The sequence below is a fragment of the Vombatus ursinus genome, unplaced genomic scaffold, assembly GCF_900497805.2.
Source record: "Vombatus ursinus unplaced genomic scaffold, bare-nosed wombat genome assembly UNPS02014807.1, whole genome shotgun sequence".
In the NCBI taxonomy this organism is placed as follows: Eukaryota; Metazoa; Chordata; class Mammalia; order Diprotodontia; family Vombatidae; genus Vombatus; species Vombatus ursinus.
In genome coordinates this window covers 6,410,873-6,426,628 of record NW_020954585.1, presented here as the reverse complement: position 1 = coordinate 6,426,628, position 15,756 = coordinate 6,410,873, and the positions used below count along the sequence as shown (strand labels likewise).

Here is a 15,756-nt window from a genome sequence, read left to right as displayed (position 1 = left end):
TCAGTGGTATCTGTGCAAGTGAGGAATGAATGTTCTGAAATCCTTTTTCTCTTCTCCCTGCCAGAAAATTTTTTCCCTCCTCCCCTTAGTTTTAAATGGGGGAACCTCTTCTTTTATAGGATCATACATTTTGAGCTAAAAGGGACCTTATAAGCCATCAAGTCTGACCTTCTTATTTTACAGATGAGGAAACTGAGGCACAGAGGAATTAGATAACTTGCCAAGGATCACTTAGCTAGTAAATGTCTGTGGTGGAAATTTTCTTACCAGCATCTTGACATTGGGAACCTAAAAGCATAAGAAAGATCAAGTAAGCCTTCCTTGTTTCTCAGAAGGACATTAGTCAGTAACCAGTGTTGGTAGTTCTTATGGACAGAAGAATTTGTTTTGTGATTTTGTGTGTACGTGCGTGTGTGTGTCTGTGCCCCTTTACCCAGGTCTTTTAAGCTTGATAAAAAAAATTACAAAACATAATGATATGGATTTTCCTTTCAATAATCAATCATGGAACACATGCAGTAAAAGAGATTCTCTAGGCAATGAATTTCAAGACCAGACAAAATATTTTTTATTATTTATTGCATTTTAGACCTGTCTTTTGCTTTGGTCTCTTCAGAGAAGAAAACTCTCTCTCTCTCTCTCTCTCTCTCTCTCTCTCTCTCTCTCTCTCTCTTTCTCCCCCCCCTTCTCTCTTTCTAACCTTCCCTACCTTACTTTCTCTCTTCCCTCCTTCCCCCTATAGGGACAGTGACTGGACCTCTGATTTCATTGCTATAAGAAACTCCCAAGTTGAGAGAGCTCCCCTTACTAATTCAAGTTATCATCTCCTCTGAAGCTTATAGTCTTCAAGAGTTGTTGGAAGTAAGAGAGGTTAGGATGAAAACCTGTGATTTCATTGGTATAGGGAAATCTTGCTGAGAAAATCCTATCCACCTCTGCCTATGAGTACTTACTCTGCAACTTATATCCTTAGGGAGCTTCTGAGCACTGAGAAGTTAAATGACTTTCCCAGGGTCACATAGCCAGTATATGCCAAAGGCAGATCTCTTCTGTGGCCAGCTCTCTATCCATCATGCCCTGCTGCTTATCACTATTAGGTCTCTTCAGAAACAATTACTGGTGTTCACTTTCAATTGTTGTTGTTTAGAATTTCAGCCATGTCTGACTCTTTGCAACCCCATTTGGGGTTTTCTTGGCAAAGATACTGGAGTGATTTGCCATTTCCTTCTCCAGCTCATTTTACATATGAGGAAACTGAGGCAAACAGGGTTAAATGACTTGCCCAAGGTCACATAGCTAATAAGTATCTGAGGCTGGATTTGAACTCAGGTCTTCCTGACTCCAGGCCTGGAGCTCTTCTCCCTGTAGTGTGAGTGTTCCACTAGGCCTCTTCTTTTTCTTTATGTTTTTGTTTAGTCATGTCCAACTCTTTGTGAACCTATTTGGGGTTTTCTAAGAAAAGATACTGGAATATTTGCCATTTCCATTTAACATATGAGGAAACTGAGGCAAACAAGGTGAAGTGACTTGCCCAGGGTCACACAGCTAGTAAGTGTCTGAGGGCAGATTTGAACTCAGGAAGATGACTCCAGGCCTGTCACTCTATCCACTGTGCCACAAGTTCTCTTAGAGATCTCATGGGTTATCTCTATCTGGAGGGCTCCCAAATCTACACGTATAAATTCACATGCTGGATAATTCAAAAGCTGGAATTAAGGTTACCAGGGAAAATATCAACAATCACCAGTATACAGATATGCCACTCTGATGGCAGAAAATAAGGAGGAATTAAGCAGCTTCTTGATGAGGGTGAAAGAGGACAGCGTAAGAGCTGGCTTGAGGCTCAACATAAAAAAACCCTAAGATCTTGGCAACTGGCCCCGTCACTTCCTTGCAAATAGAGGGAGAAGAAATAGACTCAGTGTCAGATTTTATATTCTTAGGTTCAAAGATATTAAGACTCTTGCTCCTTGGAAGGAAAGTTATGGCAAATCTGGACAGCATACTAAAAAGCAGAGACATCACCTTGCTAACAAAGGTCCATATAGTCAAAGCTATGGTTTTTCCAGTAGCAATGTATGGCTATGAGAGTTGGACCATAAGGACAGCTGAGCACTACAGAATCAATGCTTTCAAATTGTGGTGCTGGAGAAGACTTTTGAGAGTCTCTTGGACATCAAGAAGATCAAATCAATCAATACTTAAAGAAATTAATTCAGGCAACTCACTGGAAGGTCAAAGACCGAAGCTGAAGCTTAAATACTTTGGCCACATAATGAGAAGACAGGACTCATTGGGAAAGACCCTGACATTGGGAAAGATTAAAGGCAAAAGGAAAAGGGGATGGCAGAGAATGATATGGGTAGATCGTATCATGGAAACAATGAACATGAACTTGGACAGACTTTGAGAGATAGTGGAAGATAGAAGGGCTTGGTGGGCTATAGCCATCGGGTGGGTCATGAAGAGTTGGACACAACTGAACAACAACAAAAATAACCCTTATATCACTCTTGAACTCCAGTCATACCTTGAAAGGCAGCATGGTACAGCAGAAAGCTTACTAGATTTGAAGTCAGAGGACCTCGGTTGGAATATAATCTAGGCTTATGATCTTGTGACTTTGGGCTATTCACTTAACTTCCCTGGACCTCAGTTCCTTATCTGTAAGATACAGGGGTTAGACCAGATGTCCTCTAAGGTTTTTTCCAACTCTGAATCTATGATCCTATGATACTTGTCAACTGCTTCTCCTAGGTGGCTCATAGTCATCTTCACCTCAACAGGTGCCAAACAGAACTCATTATGTTCCCCTAACCTCAAACATGCCATTCTTTCAAACTTCCCTTTTTGTGTTGTGGTAATACACCATCCTGGCAATCACCAAGGATGATCTGGGAGTCATCCTTGATTCTTCTTTATTCTTCATCCCACATATCCAATTAGTTGACAGGTCTTCTTGATTCTATCCTCTACAGCATCTCACTTCTAACCCCTTTCCTCTCATTCCCACAGCCATTACTCTAAGTTCAGGTCCTTATCACCTTTCACCTAGTTTACTGTAATAGTTTCGTGACTGGTTTACCTGATTCCTGGCTCTCCTATCTCTGATCCATTCACCACACAGCTTTTTAAGTTAAAAAGTCAGACATGTCACTCTTCTGCTTAAAAACCTTCAATGGCTCCCCATTGCCTACAGAATAAAATATAAATTCCTTAACCTGGTATATAAGGCCCTCTACAATCCAACTCATCTATATTTCCAGCCTGATTCCATATTATTTTCCTTCATCAATTCTATATTCAAGCCAAACTGGACTACTAGCTGCTCCCTAAAGTCAGTACTCTATTCCTGCCCCCATGAATTTGCATAGGCCATTCTAGGACTGATATGCACTCTCTCCTCAGTCTCATTTTTTGCATTCCTTATATCTCCTTAAGACTTAACTGACAAATATCTCCTCCATGAAGCTTTCCCTGATCCCTCACATTTACTGTGCTCTAGAAACACTTAGGTGGTGCAGTATATATAGTTCTAGGCCTGGAATTAGGAAGACTTGGGTTCAAATCAGACCTTAGACACTTACTGTCTGTGTGACCCTGGGCAAATCACTTAATGTCTGTGTCCCTCAGTTTTCTCAATTTTAGAATGGAGGGTATAATAGCACCTACCTCCTAAGGTTGTTGTGAGGATCAAGTGAGATATTTGTAAAGTACTGTATGGTGGTAGCCAGAGCCTAGAAACATGACCTAGGACTCCACAGAGAAGGTAAGCTGCCTTGAGTAAAGGCAAAAAGCAAAAGAAGCTCTAACTATCCCATGAGAAAACTTGCACATGACCATGGGCCATCCCTGGCACTATGCCTTCTTTGTTGTTTCCATATAATACCTGGCCTAACCTAAGGCTGGAATGGGGCTCCACCATTCTGTCCTCCTGCCACCAAGGACTACTTCTCATGAGTAAACTCCCCCAATTAACCCAATTAACTCTAATAAAACCTATTAATAACCAAGTTAGTACCTCTTTCTTTGGTATCTCAGTACTCTCTTGGAGGGTCTGTGTCCCTACAATTGACATATCAGGGCAGAACAGATCAGCCTCCTTCCAACTGGCATAGCTGGCAGGATAGTTTGCCCCTCTACAAATCTTGTATCCTTACAAGTACTTGTCAATAGTTCTTGGAACAGAGTAGGCACTTAATACATGCTTGCTTGCTTCCTTCCTCTCTCCTCTCTCAATTTTCTTAGTATTATATTTATTTGTGTACATTCTGTGTATCTCCATCCTCTTGGTAGAATGTAAGCTCCTTTAGGGCAGGGACAGTTTTGTTTTTGTCTTTGCATCCCCAGAACTCATCACAATGCCTTATACATAGTAAACACTTAAATGTTTGTTAAATGAACGAATTGTGTATTATATTACCTCAAGAAGAGAAACTTTGAACAGGGAAGCTATCAGTGGGAATGTACAATGATTGACCTAAGAGAAAGATAATTTACCTTTTTTGGTGTTATTAACTAAAGTGCCATATTCATTCATTCATTCATTTCATTCATCTAGACTCAAATGTTAGCTCCTTCTTGAGGTCTTCCTTGATCTGATCAGCTAAGTTATTTTTTTCTCATTTAGTCTCATAGCAGTTTGTACTATGTTCATGTACATATATAAATTCTAATTTGTAGTCTACCTTATATATATTCTAATTTGTATCCCACTTAACCCCGTACATATTCTATCACCTCCCACAAGATCATAAATTCTTTGAATAAAGGAGTCCTTTTTATTTATCTTTGTTTCTCTCCTGTATCTGCCTCATACAATGCGTTGTACATAGTTGGCACTTAAAAGTTTCTCAAATAAGTGATTGGATCTACCTTACCCTAAAATCTTATGATTCCACAAATATTTGTTACATTTCAAATGCATGCATATTAAAGTGCTAGGCACATGAGTGGAGGAGTGAGTAGATGAAGCAGTAAATATCATTTCTCTTCTTCTACCTGGTCAATAAAAGAGAAATAACATAATCAGCCCACTGTGGGTCAACACGTTCTGGAAAAGAAGTGAAAAGGACCTTTTCTTTGAAACCGAAATACAGAGGAAAATCAAGCATGATTTGTAATTGTGGTAATAAGTGATTATTATTTGAAGCCTAAATTTAAGCATAGACCTATACTTACTGAATAGATCAACTACCAGCCTTGAGGCAAATACCAAGTACTGTAATATAATATGCTACCTTTTCTAAGAAATGCCAACATTAAAGAATGGGTAAAAATTTGAATAGGATTCATTTTCCAATTTTTAGAAGCTAACAATCAACCCAGTAGACTTGAGTTGTCAATTTAGATATAATTTTTAAATGAGAGTACAGACAAAAGATTGCGACAAATGAGAGCAGGAGGAATCCTTTTCTTTGAATAAGAAATCATCCCACAAATTTAATTCCAGAGAGTAGAGAGGGCAATGACTGCTACTTACCAGGAAGCAGAACAAAGTTTTGTTAATTTCCACCTATGCCCTTTTATTTTAATTCCTGAAGTAAAACTTGCATGGACCATGATTGGTTTCAAGGAAGTAGAAACAAATTCAAAGGAATTTTCTCATTCTCATTTGAAAAATGAACTGAATTCAGAGAGTGACAGCTTGAGGCAAAAAGTAAGGAATTGTAGCCAGCTAACAGAGTGAAATTGACTGGATTCTATTCTATGTCAGGAGAGGGAGAGAGAGAGAGCAAGAGAGCGAGCGAGAGAGCAGAGCATGTGAAAAAGAGCAATTTATGGGGGCTATGAGGTGAAAGAGCTGAATAGACCTTTCTTCCCAAAGAGAAAAACCTTATTAACTAAAGACCAGAAGGTGGCAGCAGAGAGCATCTCAGGACAAAAGCCTAGCAGAAAGTTGCAGAGAACAGCGGAGATATCCAGTCTAGAGTAATCCAATGTAGACATCCACAGACAGAATCAGTAGAAAGTGCAGCTCACAACCCAGTGACATCACTAGAGTTTATCAATAGCACTGTGGAGAAATAAGCAACAGTGATGGAGGAAGAGAAGGGTTCCACTGCGAATGCTGTCTTAGGAGCTTAAGTTGCTACCTGTATTTTCTGACCATGCATATTACTTATATATATCCCTCTACAATTGGTAATAACTTATGAAAGAATATAATCTTATATCTATGGGGCTTAGTGGAGTGGTAGGGAACGGAATCTTTCTGGTCATTTATTTTGTTATGTTACTTAATTAAATATTTTTGCTTTGAATTGGAGATCCCTTGTTAGTCCATTAAAAGAAACACATTGGGGCAAGTAGGTGGAGCAGTGGATAGAATATCAGCCCTGGAGTCAGGAGGATCTGAGTTCCAATCTGACTTCACATAACTTATTAGCTGTATGACCCTGGAAAAGTCACTTAACCCCAATTGAAAAAAAACCACATTGATGGGGGCTTGTTGGCATTCATTTTGGGTAGATTTAAGCCAGAATCAGGCCTTCAAAGCCTGGAAGAAGCTAGGGGCACTACAAACACATAGTAACCTTGAATGAGCTACCCTAATCTTGACAATTGACTAACAAAAATGATAGTTTGATTTCTACAAAGTTTTCATGTTGGAAAACTATTATATAGAAAAAATGGATATTCAATTATGTCAGAACAATAGTTCTTAATTTTTAAATGTTTAAGAGTAAACACCTCTATACTTTGTAGGGTTTCCTTCCAAATAAATGGGGGTGGGATAGAAGGAGGTCCATGACATTTAAAATTTTCTTCTTATTTCTGCATTATGTGACTCAAGTAGAATAAAAATTTTCCATCCAAAAGAAGAAAGCTTTTGAGGTTAAAGATACCAATGGAATGACCTTAAAAGACTGGAGGCTGCAAGGGATAGAATAGAAACAAGGGAGAGTTTCTTTCACAGATTTTTTTTATTGTTTGCTTTACCCTTATCCCAGCTACAGCTTCAACAGTGTGACTGGTCATAGTCACACTGCTGGCTATGTACCTATTAAGACACAACACCACATGACCCAAACACCTGTACATTGCAAGATCTCGAAAACAATCGCATTTGTGAAATTAACAACATACTGCCATTTTACAAATGGCATATGACAAATACAAAAATGTACCAAGATGTGCCAAGGAGGTGCTTACTGGAAGAAAATCTGAAGTCAGTCCATATGTTGCCTTTTGGTCTAATGCCATTTATGACTTCGTCATACTTTGGAATTCTGTTAAAGGAAGAAGAAAATGAGTAATACAATGATGTTAAGAGAAGCTGCTAGAATTCCTTGGAAGGTAACACACATACAAAAGGAGCCCAGAACCTTTGATGGGAAAAAGAAAATGAAACAAAAATACTTCGGTAAAGAATCTTCATAGAATTATAGATTCAGAGCTAGAAGGAAACTTCAAGGTCATGGAATCCATGGAATCCCAATCATTCTACAGGTTGCTGTTAACCAACACAATAAAGTTATGGGATTTAAACAGCAGTTTGAAGATAATAGCATAATAGCTAGCATTTATATAGTGCTTTACTCTATAAATTCTCATTTTTTTCCTCACAACACCTCCAAGAGGGGTGCTATTATTATCAATCCCATTTTACAGATGAGGAAAGTGAGACAGGCAGAAGTTAAGAGACTTACCAAGGGTCAAGCAACTAGTAAGTGTCTGAAATTGGGTTTGAATTTAGGTCTTTCTAACTCCAGGTCCATTGTTCTATCCATTGTATCACCTACTTAGCTGCTTCAGAAGAAATTTTTCACTGTGTTCAATGGGAATTTTCCTTACATCGATTATATAAGCAGGTCCTTAGGGTTCCCAGCTGAAGTATAAATAAAGTGAATACCTTTTCTTTCTCCAGAACTACTTTATACTCGTGGTATTCAGCATAATGACTAACAGGTGGTCAGCTCTTCTCTCTATGAATGACCACTTTTAAAAAATTCCTAAGAAAGCTGAACAGTCTTTAAATCTCCTCAAGTGGCTTAAAAAGCTCAGACTTTCACAATGTGGCAAGAAGGACTTTGTAAACCATATTGCCTGCAGTAGCCAAGCACTTTAGAAAAGGTCCATGTAGGATCCCAGATTTGAAGCTGAAGTCAATGGCCTTTGCAAATGTTGTTTTGAAAAGGGGGGAGCCCTCTGTCTTTGCCGTTACAGAAGATTGCTTTGGCACAGGGAAACAGACTGTATGGGGTAGAATCAGAATTGTAGAATGGTAGAGCTAGAAGGAAACCTCCAAGATCACCTTGTTCAACCATCTCACTTTATAGATGAGCGTAATGAGGCACAGAGACTTGCCAGTTAGTTATAACATGGAGTTTACAAGTCCACTTCTCCTAACTTGCCACAGGCCAGGACTTGTTCCACACACCAACACGATGAGGCTGAAACCAGCTGAGTTTTATATAATTCAACACCCTATTTGGAGCTATTATATTAGAGACACTAGCGTTGCTTCTAAAACACATTCCCCATAGCAGCATAACCCTCTCCCCTCAAAGTCTGGCTAAGATTAGCATATGTGTTGGACTGCGTTGACACCTGTCCCAGTTTAGCTGGGACAAACACAGTTTTTAGCTGCATCACCCCAGCACATTCTGTTGGGTGCCCTACTTTCTTCCTAGTAAAGGTTTGGGAAAAATTTCCCAGCCTGGCCACTTCTTGCCTCTTCTTTCTTAAAATGCCTCCCCAGTTTATGATTTATACACCATCCCTTGGAAAGGGAATAGATGTGGAGTGGGGAAGGACAGACAAGGGTAATGAGACCACTATTAGTTCAACCTCTACTAACTGAAGGTTATAAATAGTGAAAAGATCATTGAGCTGGGAGCCATGGGACTTTAGACTCCTGTCTGAGCTACGCCTAGATTTCTTTTTGTTGTTGTTCTTACGTTTTAAATTCTGAACTGTCTCTACATTCTTAGTCTAGGCAAATCATCTATCTTCTTAAGGCCTCAGTTTCTCCAGTTGCCCCAGGAGGGTATTAGAATAAAATATGGAATCCTTTTGAAAAAAATACTGTTTAATATCCCTCTCTTCTTTGAGGGAGACCATGAATGTGGAATAGTGTATATGATATCTGATCTTTTTTAATGTATTGATCAGTTTTGTTCAATTTTTTTCTCTTTTTCCTCTTTATCTTTTTTTATCTTTTTATAAGGAATGGCTTTCTAGGAAGAGGAAAAGGGGAGAGATGGGGAAGGTCTGAATGATGAAAAACAAAAGGTATCAATAAAAATCTGTTAAAGGAAAAAAAATCAGTTGAGCTGCAAACCAGATAATTTGGGCTCTAGTCTGAACTAGTCATTATGAGACTCTAGGCAAACTGTTTATTTCTTGAGTGCCTCTGGGTCTCCAATTACCCTAGGAAAATACAAAAATAAAATGTGAACATCCATTTTTAAAAACGCTGTAACCATCCTCTCTTCTTTGCAGTGGTAGGGGACCATGGGTGTAGAATATTGCATATACTGTCAGACACTGTTATGTATTCATTGGTTTTGCCAAACTGCTCTCTTTCTTTTTCTTTTTTTAATCTTTGTTACAAGGGGCAACTTGTTGAATAGAAGAGGGGGGAGGCTTATATTCAGATAAGAAGGTAATGTAAAAACAAAAGATAAAATTAAGTTTAAAAAGTAAAGTTTTTTTAAAATTTAAGGCATCATCATAAATTTAGCATTATCACCAAGAAAATATTATCATTATCAGTAGGGAAATAGGACATTACTGTTTTCCACTACCCAGGAATTTTTTAAAGCTATTTCTTTCCTTAAAAAACAAAAACAAAAAACTATTCCTATAGACCATTTGCAGTCATGTCCTACTCTTCATGACCTGACGAATTGTCCATGGAGTTTTCTTGGCAAAGATACTGGAGTGGTTTGCATTTCCTTCTCTAGTATGTCCCCATTTTACTGAGAAACTAGACAAAGGTTAAGTGACTTGTATGGAGTCATACAGCTAGTAAGTATCTGGGGCCACATTTGAACTCAGATCTTTTTGGCTCCAGGCCTGGTGAACTATCCATTGAACCACCTAGCTGTCCCATAAATTAATAAGGATGCATACTAATACAGCATTTATTATGCTGTAATGATTCAATTAAAATACTCATGCTGAAAAGAAGTAAACAACTCAAGTAAACAATTCATGAAGGATTATTTTCCTTTGAACTTTATACACTAGACTTAAAGAATATTTTACTTTACTGAACTGAACCATTGTAGTACAAATCTCTAACTTCTTTCTGAACAATCAGTTTTTCAGTCCATTCTCATACGTTTCCAACTCCTATTTTTTTGCTCCACCTCTCACAAAGTGTGATAGCCTAGAATGTCTGATCTTGCCTCGAGTCTTTTAACCAAGATTCAAGGGCAACTGGCAGGCAGGCAGGCGGAAAGGAAAGAAGGAAGGAAGGTAGGAAAGAAGGGAAGGAGGAAGGAAGGTGAGAAGGAAAAAGGAAGAAGACGAAAGGGAGGGAGGAAGGGAGGACAGAAGGAATGAAGGAAGGAAAGAAAGAAGGAAAAGGAGGCAAAAGAAGGAGGAAAGGGAGGTGGGAAGGAAAGAAGGAAGGAAGAAGAAGGAAGGAAAGAAGAGGGGGAGGGAGGGAGGGAAGAAAGGAAGGAGGGAGACAGAGAGAGAAGGAAGGAAGGAAATAAGCATTTAGTAAGCATGTACTATTTGTGCTTAAATGTGCACTGTTCTCATTTTTTGTCCTCACAGCAGCCCTGGAAGTTAAATACTATTATTATCATCATTTTATAATTGAGGAAATTGAAAAAGACAAAGGTTAAGTGACTGGCCCAGATTCACAAGGGTAGTAAGTGCCTGAGGATGGATTTGAACTCAGGTCTATGACCTTAATTGTACAGATTAGGAATCTGAGGACCAGAGAACCTGCGCAACTTGTCAAAAGTCACACAGTTGGTTAGTGATAGGATATAACATGTAGATATTCTGACTCTTGGTCCAGTGCATTAGGACTTAATCTACACAAGTCATTACTGATACCTAGGATTGCTTAATGGTCACCAGGACCACAGTTAAACTGGTTTGGATAGAAAGTCTTATATTCCTTGTTTCCATATGGAGATGCTAGTAGTCCAGGCTATAGAAGAGAGATGGGAGACAAAAAGAAGAAAGCAAGCCTTGGCAGACAAACGCTTCACCTGTCTAACCCCTTTTTACCATCTGCAAAGTAGTCATTGATCCTTCCCTTCCCTACTTGACATTCCGACTCCCCAAGACTTGTTACAGATGAATGAGTTGGTCAGAAATGTAGAATGCATTGGGTTCCTTGGGGTATTGCACTGTATTTTGAGTACAAAGTGATAAGATAACCTTTTGGGGCTGATAGAGCAGCACCAAATGCCTAGTCTTTTCTATTCCTTTCCATGATCTGGTATATCAGTCTGACAAATTATCATGGGCCCACAAGAAATTAAAAGAAGGGAGGACCTAAAATAAATCTGTGGGCAAGTAGGATTGATAATTATAAGAACAGCTAATATATAGTAGGGCAGCTAGGTGGCACAATGGATAGAGTGCTAGGCCTGAAGTTAGGAAGACCTGAATTCAAATCCGGCCTTGAACACTTACTAGCTAAGTGACCCTGGGCAAGTCACTTTACCCTATTTGCCTCAGTTTCCTCATCCATAAAATGAGCTGGAGAAGGAAATGGCAAACCACTCCAAGTATCTTTGCCAAGAAAGCCCCAAATGGGGTCATGAAGAGGCAGGCATGACTGAAAATGACTGAACAACAAAGTATATAGTGCTTTAAAATTTCTAAAGTGCTTTCCAAATATTATCTCATTTTAACCTCACAACAACTCCCAGAGGTAGGTGCTAGCATTATTTCCATTTTGCAGATGACAAAGCTAAGGCAGGCAGAGCTTAAGTGACTTGTACAGGGTTACAACAATATAAGTGTAAGAGGCTGATTTTAAACTCAGGTCTTTCTTACTCTAGGTGCACTACTATATCCTCTCTACCACCTAGCTGCAACAATAAAGCTGCCTTTATTTTTTTACAAAGATTTAAAAAATGCAAACCATAGCACTCCACTATGCATTTTGTGGACATCACTGTAAATTTGCTAAGTATGGAAAAGGCAGAAAAAAATCATCTTGTTATCATGTTGTTTTTTAGTTGTTTTAATTATAATCAAAGGGGGCAGGGCATGAATCTATAGTTCAGTGTTTGAAATCATTCATGCATCCAATGTGGGCTAGCTTCTAGAGAACCATTTGGAAAAACTCACCATCCACTCCAATTTTGCCATCACCATCAGAATCTCCAGCTGTGAGAAAACTCTTGGTCTCATCAGGTGTCAGAGTTCGGGCATCGGGGGCAAAGTTTTGCAGGAATTTCCTGGGTTGATAAGTGGTCATGTTATCCCATTTATTTTTTTTTCAAGGGTCACATGTAACTTTTAAAAGAACACACTTAGGTTTGGTCTTCATGGGCACACAAATGTGGTCCTCTATCCAATCTGGCTTTTATTTGACCATTTTGGCATGGCCTAACATTATTCCTTGGCAGACCATGCCAAAGCCTAAATACTGAAATAACAGCCACCATTTTCCAATAATATATAAATATAAGGTTGCAACCTACAGAGCAAAACAAAACAAACAAAAAACTTTAAGGAAAAAAAAACTTAAAAGGTGGTAATGTGTTGACCAAATGAAAGAGATTCTATTCCGGGGGCACCAGATTGTATCCTTCTCAGGAATACCATTTAGCGGTCCTTAGCTTAGGATAAGATCATACCTATAGAGCTGAAAGAGACCTTAAAACAGGTGGTCTTAAGCTTTTTTGTGTCCTGAACCTCTTGGGCAGTCTGGAACTCTATGGAGCTCTTCTCAGAAAAAAATGTTTTTAAATCAATAAAACAAAATGCAAAAGCATTACAAAGGAAACCAAACATATTGAAACATATGTATCAAAATACTTTTTAAAAACCAAGCTTACAAAGCTTGTATTAAAAACCCCTGCCTTAGAGCCATCTAGTCCTACACTCTCGTTTTATAGATGAGGGTTCAAAGGGTTAAATGACTTGCCCACAGTGACACAGCTAATAAATATCAAAGTCAGGATTTGAACCCAGATCATCTGACTCCAAGATTACTCTTCCCTACTGTATTATATGGTTTAGCATTTTACTCATATTTTTCACACTAATACAAGTAGCAAAGGCACCCTTACTGAAGCTCATCTTCTTCTACGTAGCCACTTTTGTCCCGGTCGAGGATACTGAAAACTTTCTTGATCTGGTCAGGAGTCTTGCGAGATAAGCCAACCTTGGAGAAGAAGGTCTTGTAGTCAAAGCTGCCAGCAGCTGAAAGAAGCAGAGATCCTTTGATTTCACCTTTTAAAAAAAAATTAGTCTAAAATTCAAGGTTGCTAAGGTCAAAGATTGTGATCTGTTCTACCATTTTACAGATTCAGTTGTTCTGCAACTAAATTTTACAGACAATGAAACTTAGGAAGGCAGAGGTTAAGTGACTTGCCCAGGGTCACACTACTACTAAATGTATGAGATTTTTACGTAGGCAAGGTCAGAGTTTTCATATTATTCCTGGCATATATTTATTAAGAGGAAACAAATTAGAATATCAGAGGCTGCCCATTTTATCTGATAGAGAACACTTAATCTCTTAGTACCCCCCAGGAAACTCTCTAAGACTCTAAATTATAGAGCAGGTGTTAATCTGCATTTTCTTCACTGGGAGTTCCCTCTATAAATAAAATGACATATCTGTTATATTTAAAAAAACAGAATATCACATTATAGGCAGCTAAAAAGATCTATGCATGGAAACAATGAGTTCCAGCCAAGTCTTTGATTGGCATTCCTAACTATAAGGGGCATTCATGATATTTGTCATCCAAATATAGCTAGATGGTACCAAAAAGAAGAGTTTTACTGCATTTAAATTCAGTGCTAGTGATTGGACAGCCCCAGGTACCAAGGCAACAACTTGAGTGTTTCTCTTTGCTTACCAGCAGGACTGCATCTGCTATGGTTCTCAAGTAGGTCTTCCCAAATGAGCTCAGTGAGTAGGGCACACACTTCGCATTCAAAGCATAGCAGGATTTATAAGAATATTCTTTGCTCTCTGAGAGTCAATGAGTTATAGTAGAAAGTACATTGGAATGGGTTGGTCCTTAAAGCCAGGATAAAAAGATCTAGTTCTCCTGTCATTGACACACCATTACCCTGGTCACTTAACCTGTATTTCATTACCTCAGAGCTGGAAGGAACCTTAGAGATTGCTTAGCCCAATTTTCTCATGTTACAAGGGTGGAAACCAAAGCCTAGAGAATTCTAATTTAATTCAACCCAATCCAACCCAACTCAATGAGATATTATTTGTAAAGCACTTAGCACTGGTGCCTGGCAATGCTTAAGAAGTGCTTATTCTTTTCTTTTCCCAATCCAATTCAATGAAAACAAGTATTTATTAAGTGCCCCCTAGTTACAAAACACTATGCTAGGCACTGGGGATACAGTCAAAAACAAAAACAAAAAAGGCCGTGATCTTGTGCAGCTTACCTTCTACCCAGTGGTTAAACAATTAAGTAAATACAAAGTATATACAAGGTCATTTCAGAAGGGAAGGAGTTCTCACACCGGGGGGAATAAAAAAAAAAAAAGCTTTATGTAAGAGGTGGTACCTAAGCTGTGCTTTGAAGGAAGCCAGAAATCCTCAAATGCAGAAGTGAGGACTGCATGGAGGGCAGCTTGGACAAAGGCTTGGAGGTAAGAGATAGAATGTTGTGCTTGAGCAGCAGCTACCAAGCCAGTTTGATTGGAATGGAGAGTGGGAGTCATGATGTCAAATAAGACAGATTAAGTGACATGCCCCAGGACGCACAACAAATTAGTGTCACAACTGGGGCTAGAACCCAAGAATCCTGGTGTAGAATCTAGACAGGAATGGGGAACCTGTGACCTCGAGGCTATACGTGGCCTGCTAGGTCCTTAAGTGCAGCCCTTTAAATCCAAACTTCACAGAACATAAATGGATTCAGTCAAAGGGCTGCACTTAAGGACCTAGAGGGCCAGCCGCAGGTTCCCCACCCTGGTCTAGGAGTTCTTTCCAATACTGTGCCTCGCTTTTCTTATCTCTAAAATGAGGGGTTGGGCTAGATGGTCTCTCAGGCCCCTTCCAGTCTGACTTCCTCCAATGCTATGACAATTTTAAAAGGAAAAAGATGCTGACGGCTCAGGAACAGATCGGGCTCCTCACCTTTGCAGCTGGACAGAGCTGCTTCGATGTCCTTAGGGGAGAGGATATCTGTCATGCTCATCTTGATGCTGTAAAGTAATAATTGAGAGTGAGTTACTTTGCCCTTGAAATTGTGTTCTGTCTTTCTTTTGTAGAGGTTCTAACCTTGGCTGGGAACATTTCAAACTATTGATGCCCAAAGGGGTTAAAAGGACCCATTAGCTGCCTGGGATCTAGGCAGTGAATAAGGAATTTCTTGCATTTTCCTCACCTGTCACTAAGAGATATTGAAGAATAAGCACTCAGAGTCCAGATAATATATTTTCAGGCAATAATCCTGTCCATCAGCCAGATAGGCCTTAAAGCGACACCCCTGAAAAGTCTATGTTAAAAGTATCTTCCAATGACTAAATAGGAATGGCATTTAATTGAGGAAAGCGACTATTTAGAATGAAATCAAACAGGTTTTACCTACCACACTGTACTAGTTGCCTTGATGATGATGGGTG

General features: G+C 39.1%; 1 protein-coding gene across 1 annotated transcript; it reads right to left on the bottom strand.

The window, feature by feature from the left end:
- Positions 1-7,135: 7,135 nt before the first annotated feature.
- On the bottom strand, positions 7,136-15,333 carry LOC114052438 (parvalbumin, thymic-like). Its single transcript, XM_027875050.1, has 4 exons — positions 15,269-15,333; positions 13,221-13,353; positions 12,274-12,383; positions 7,136-7,232 (listed from the first exon to the last, which is right to left on the bottom strand). Exons 1-4 carry the CDS (start codon positions 15,327-15,329, stop codon positions 7,207-7,209), a joined length of 330 nt encoding a protein of 109 aa, XP_027730851.1. The 5' UTR covers positions 15,330-15,333; the 3' UTR covers positions 7,136-7,206.
- Positions 15,334-15,756: the final 423 nt, after the last annotated feature.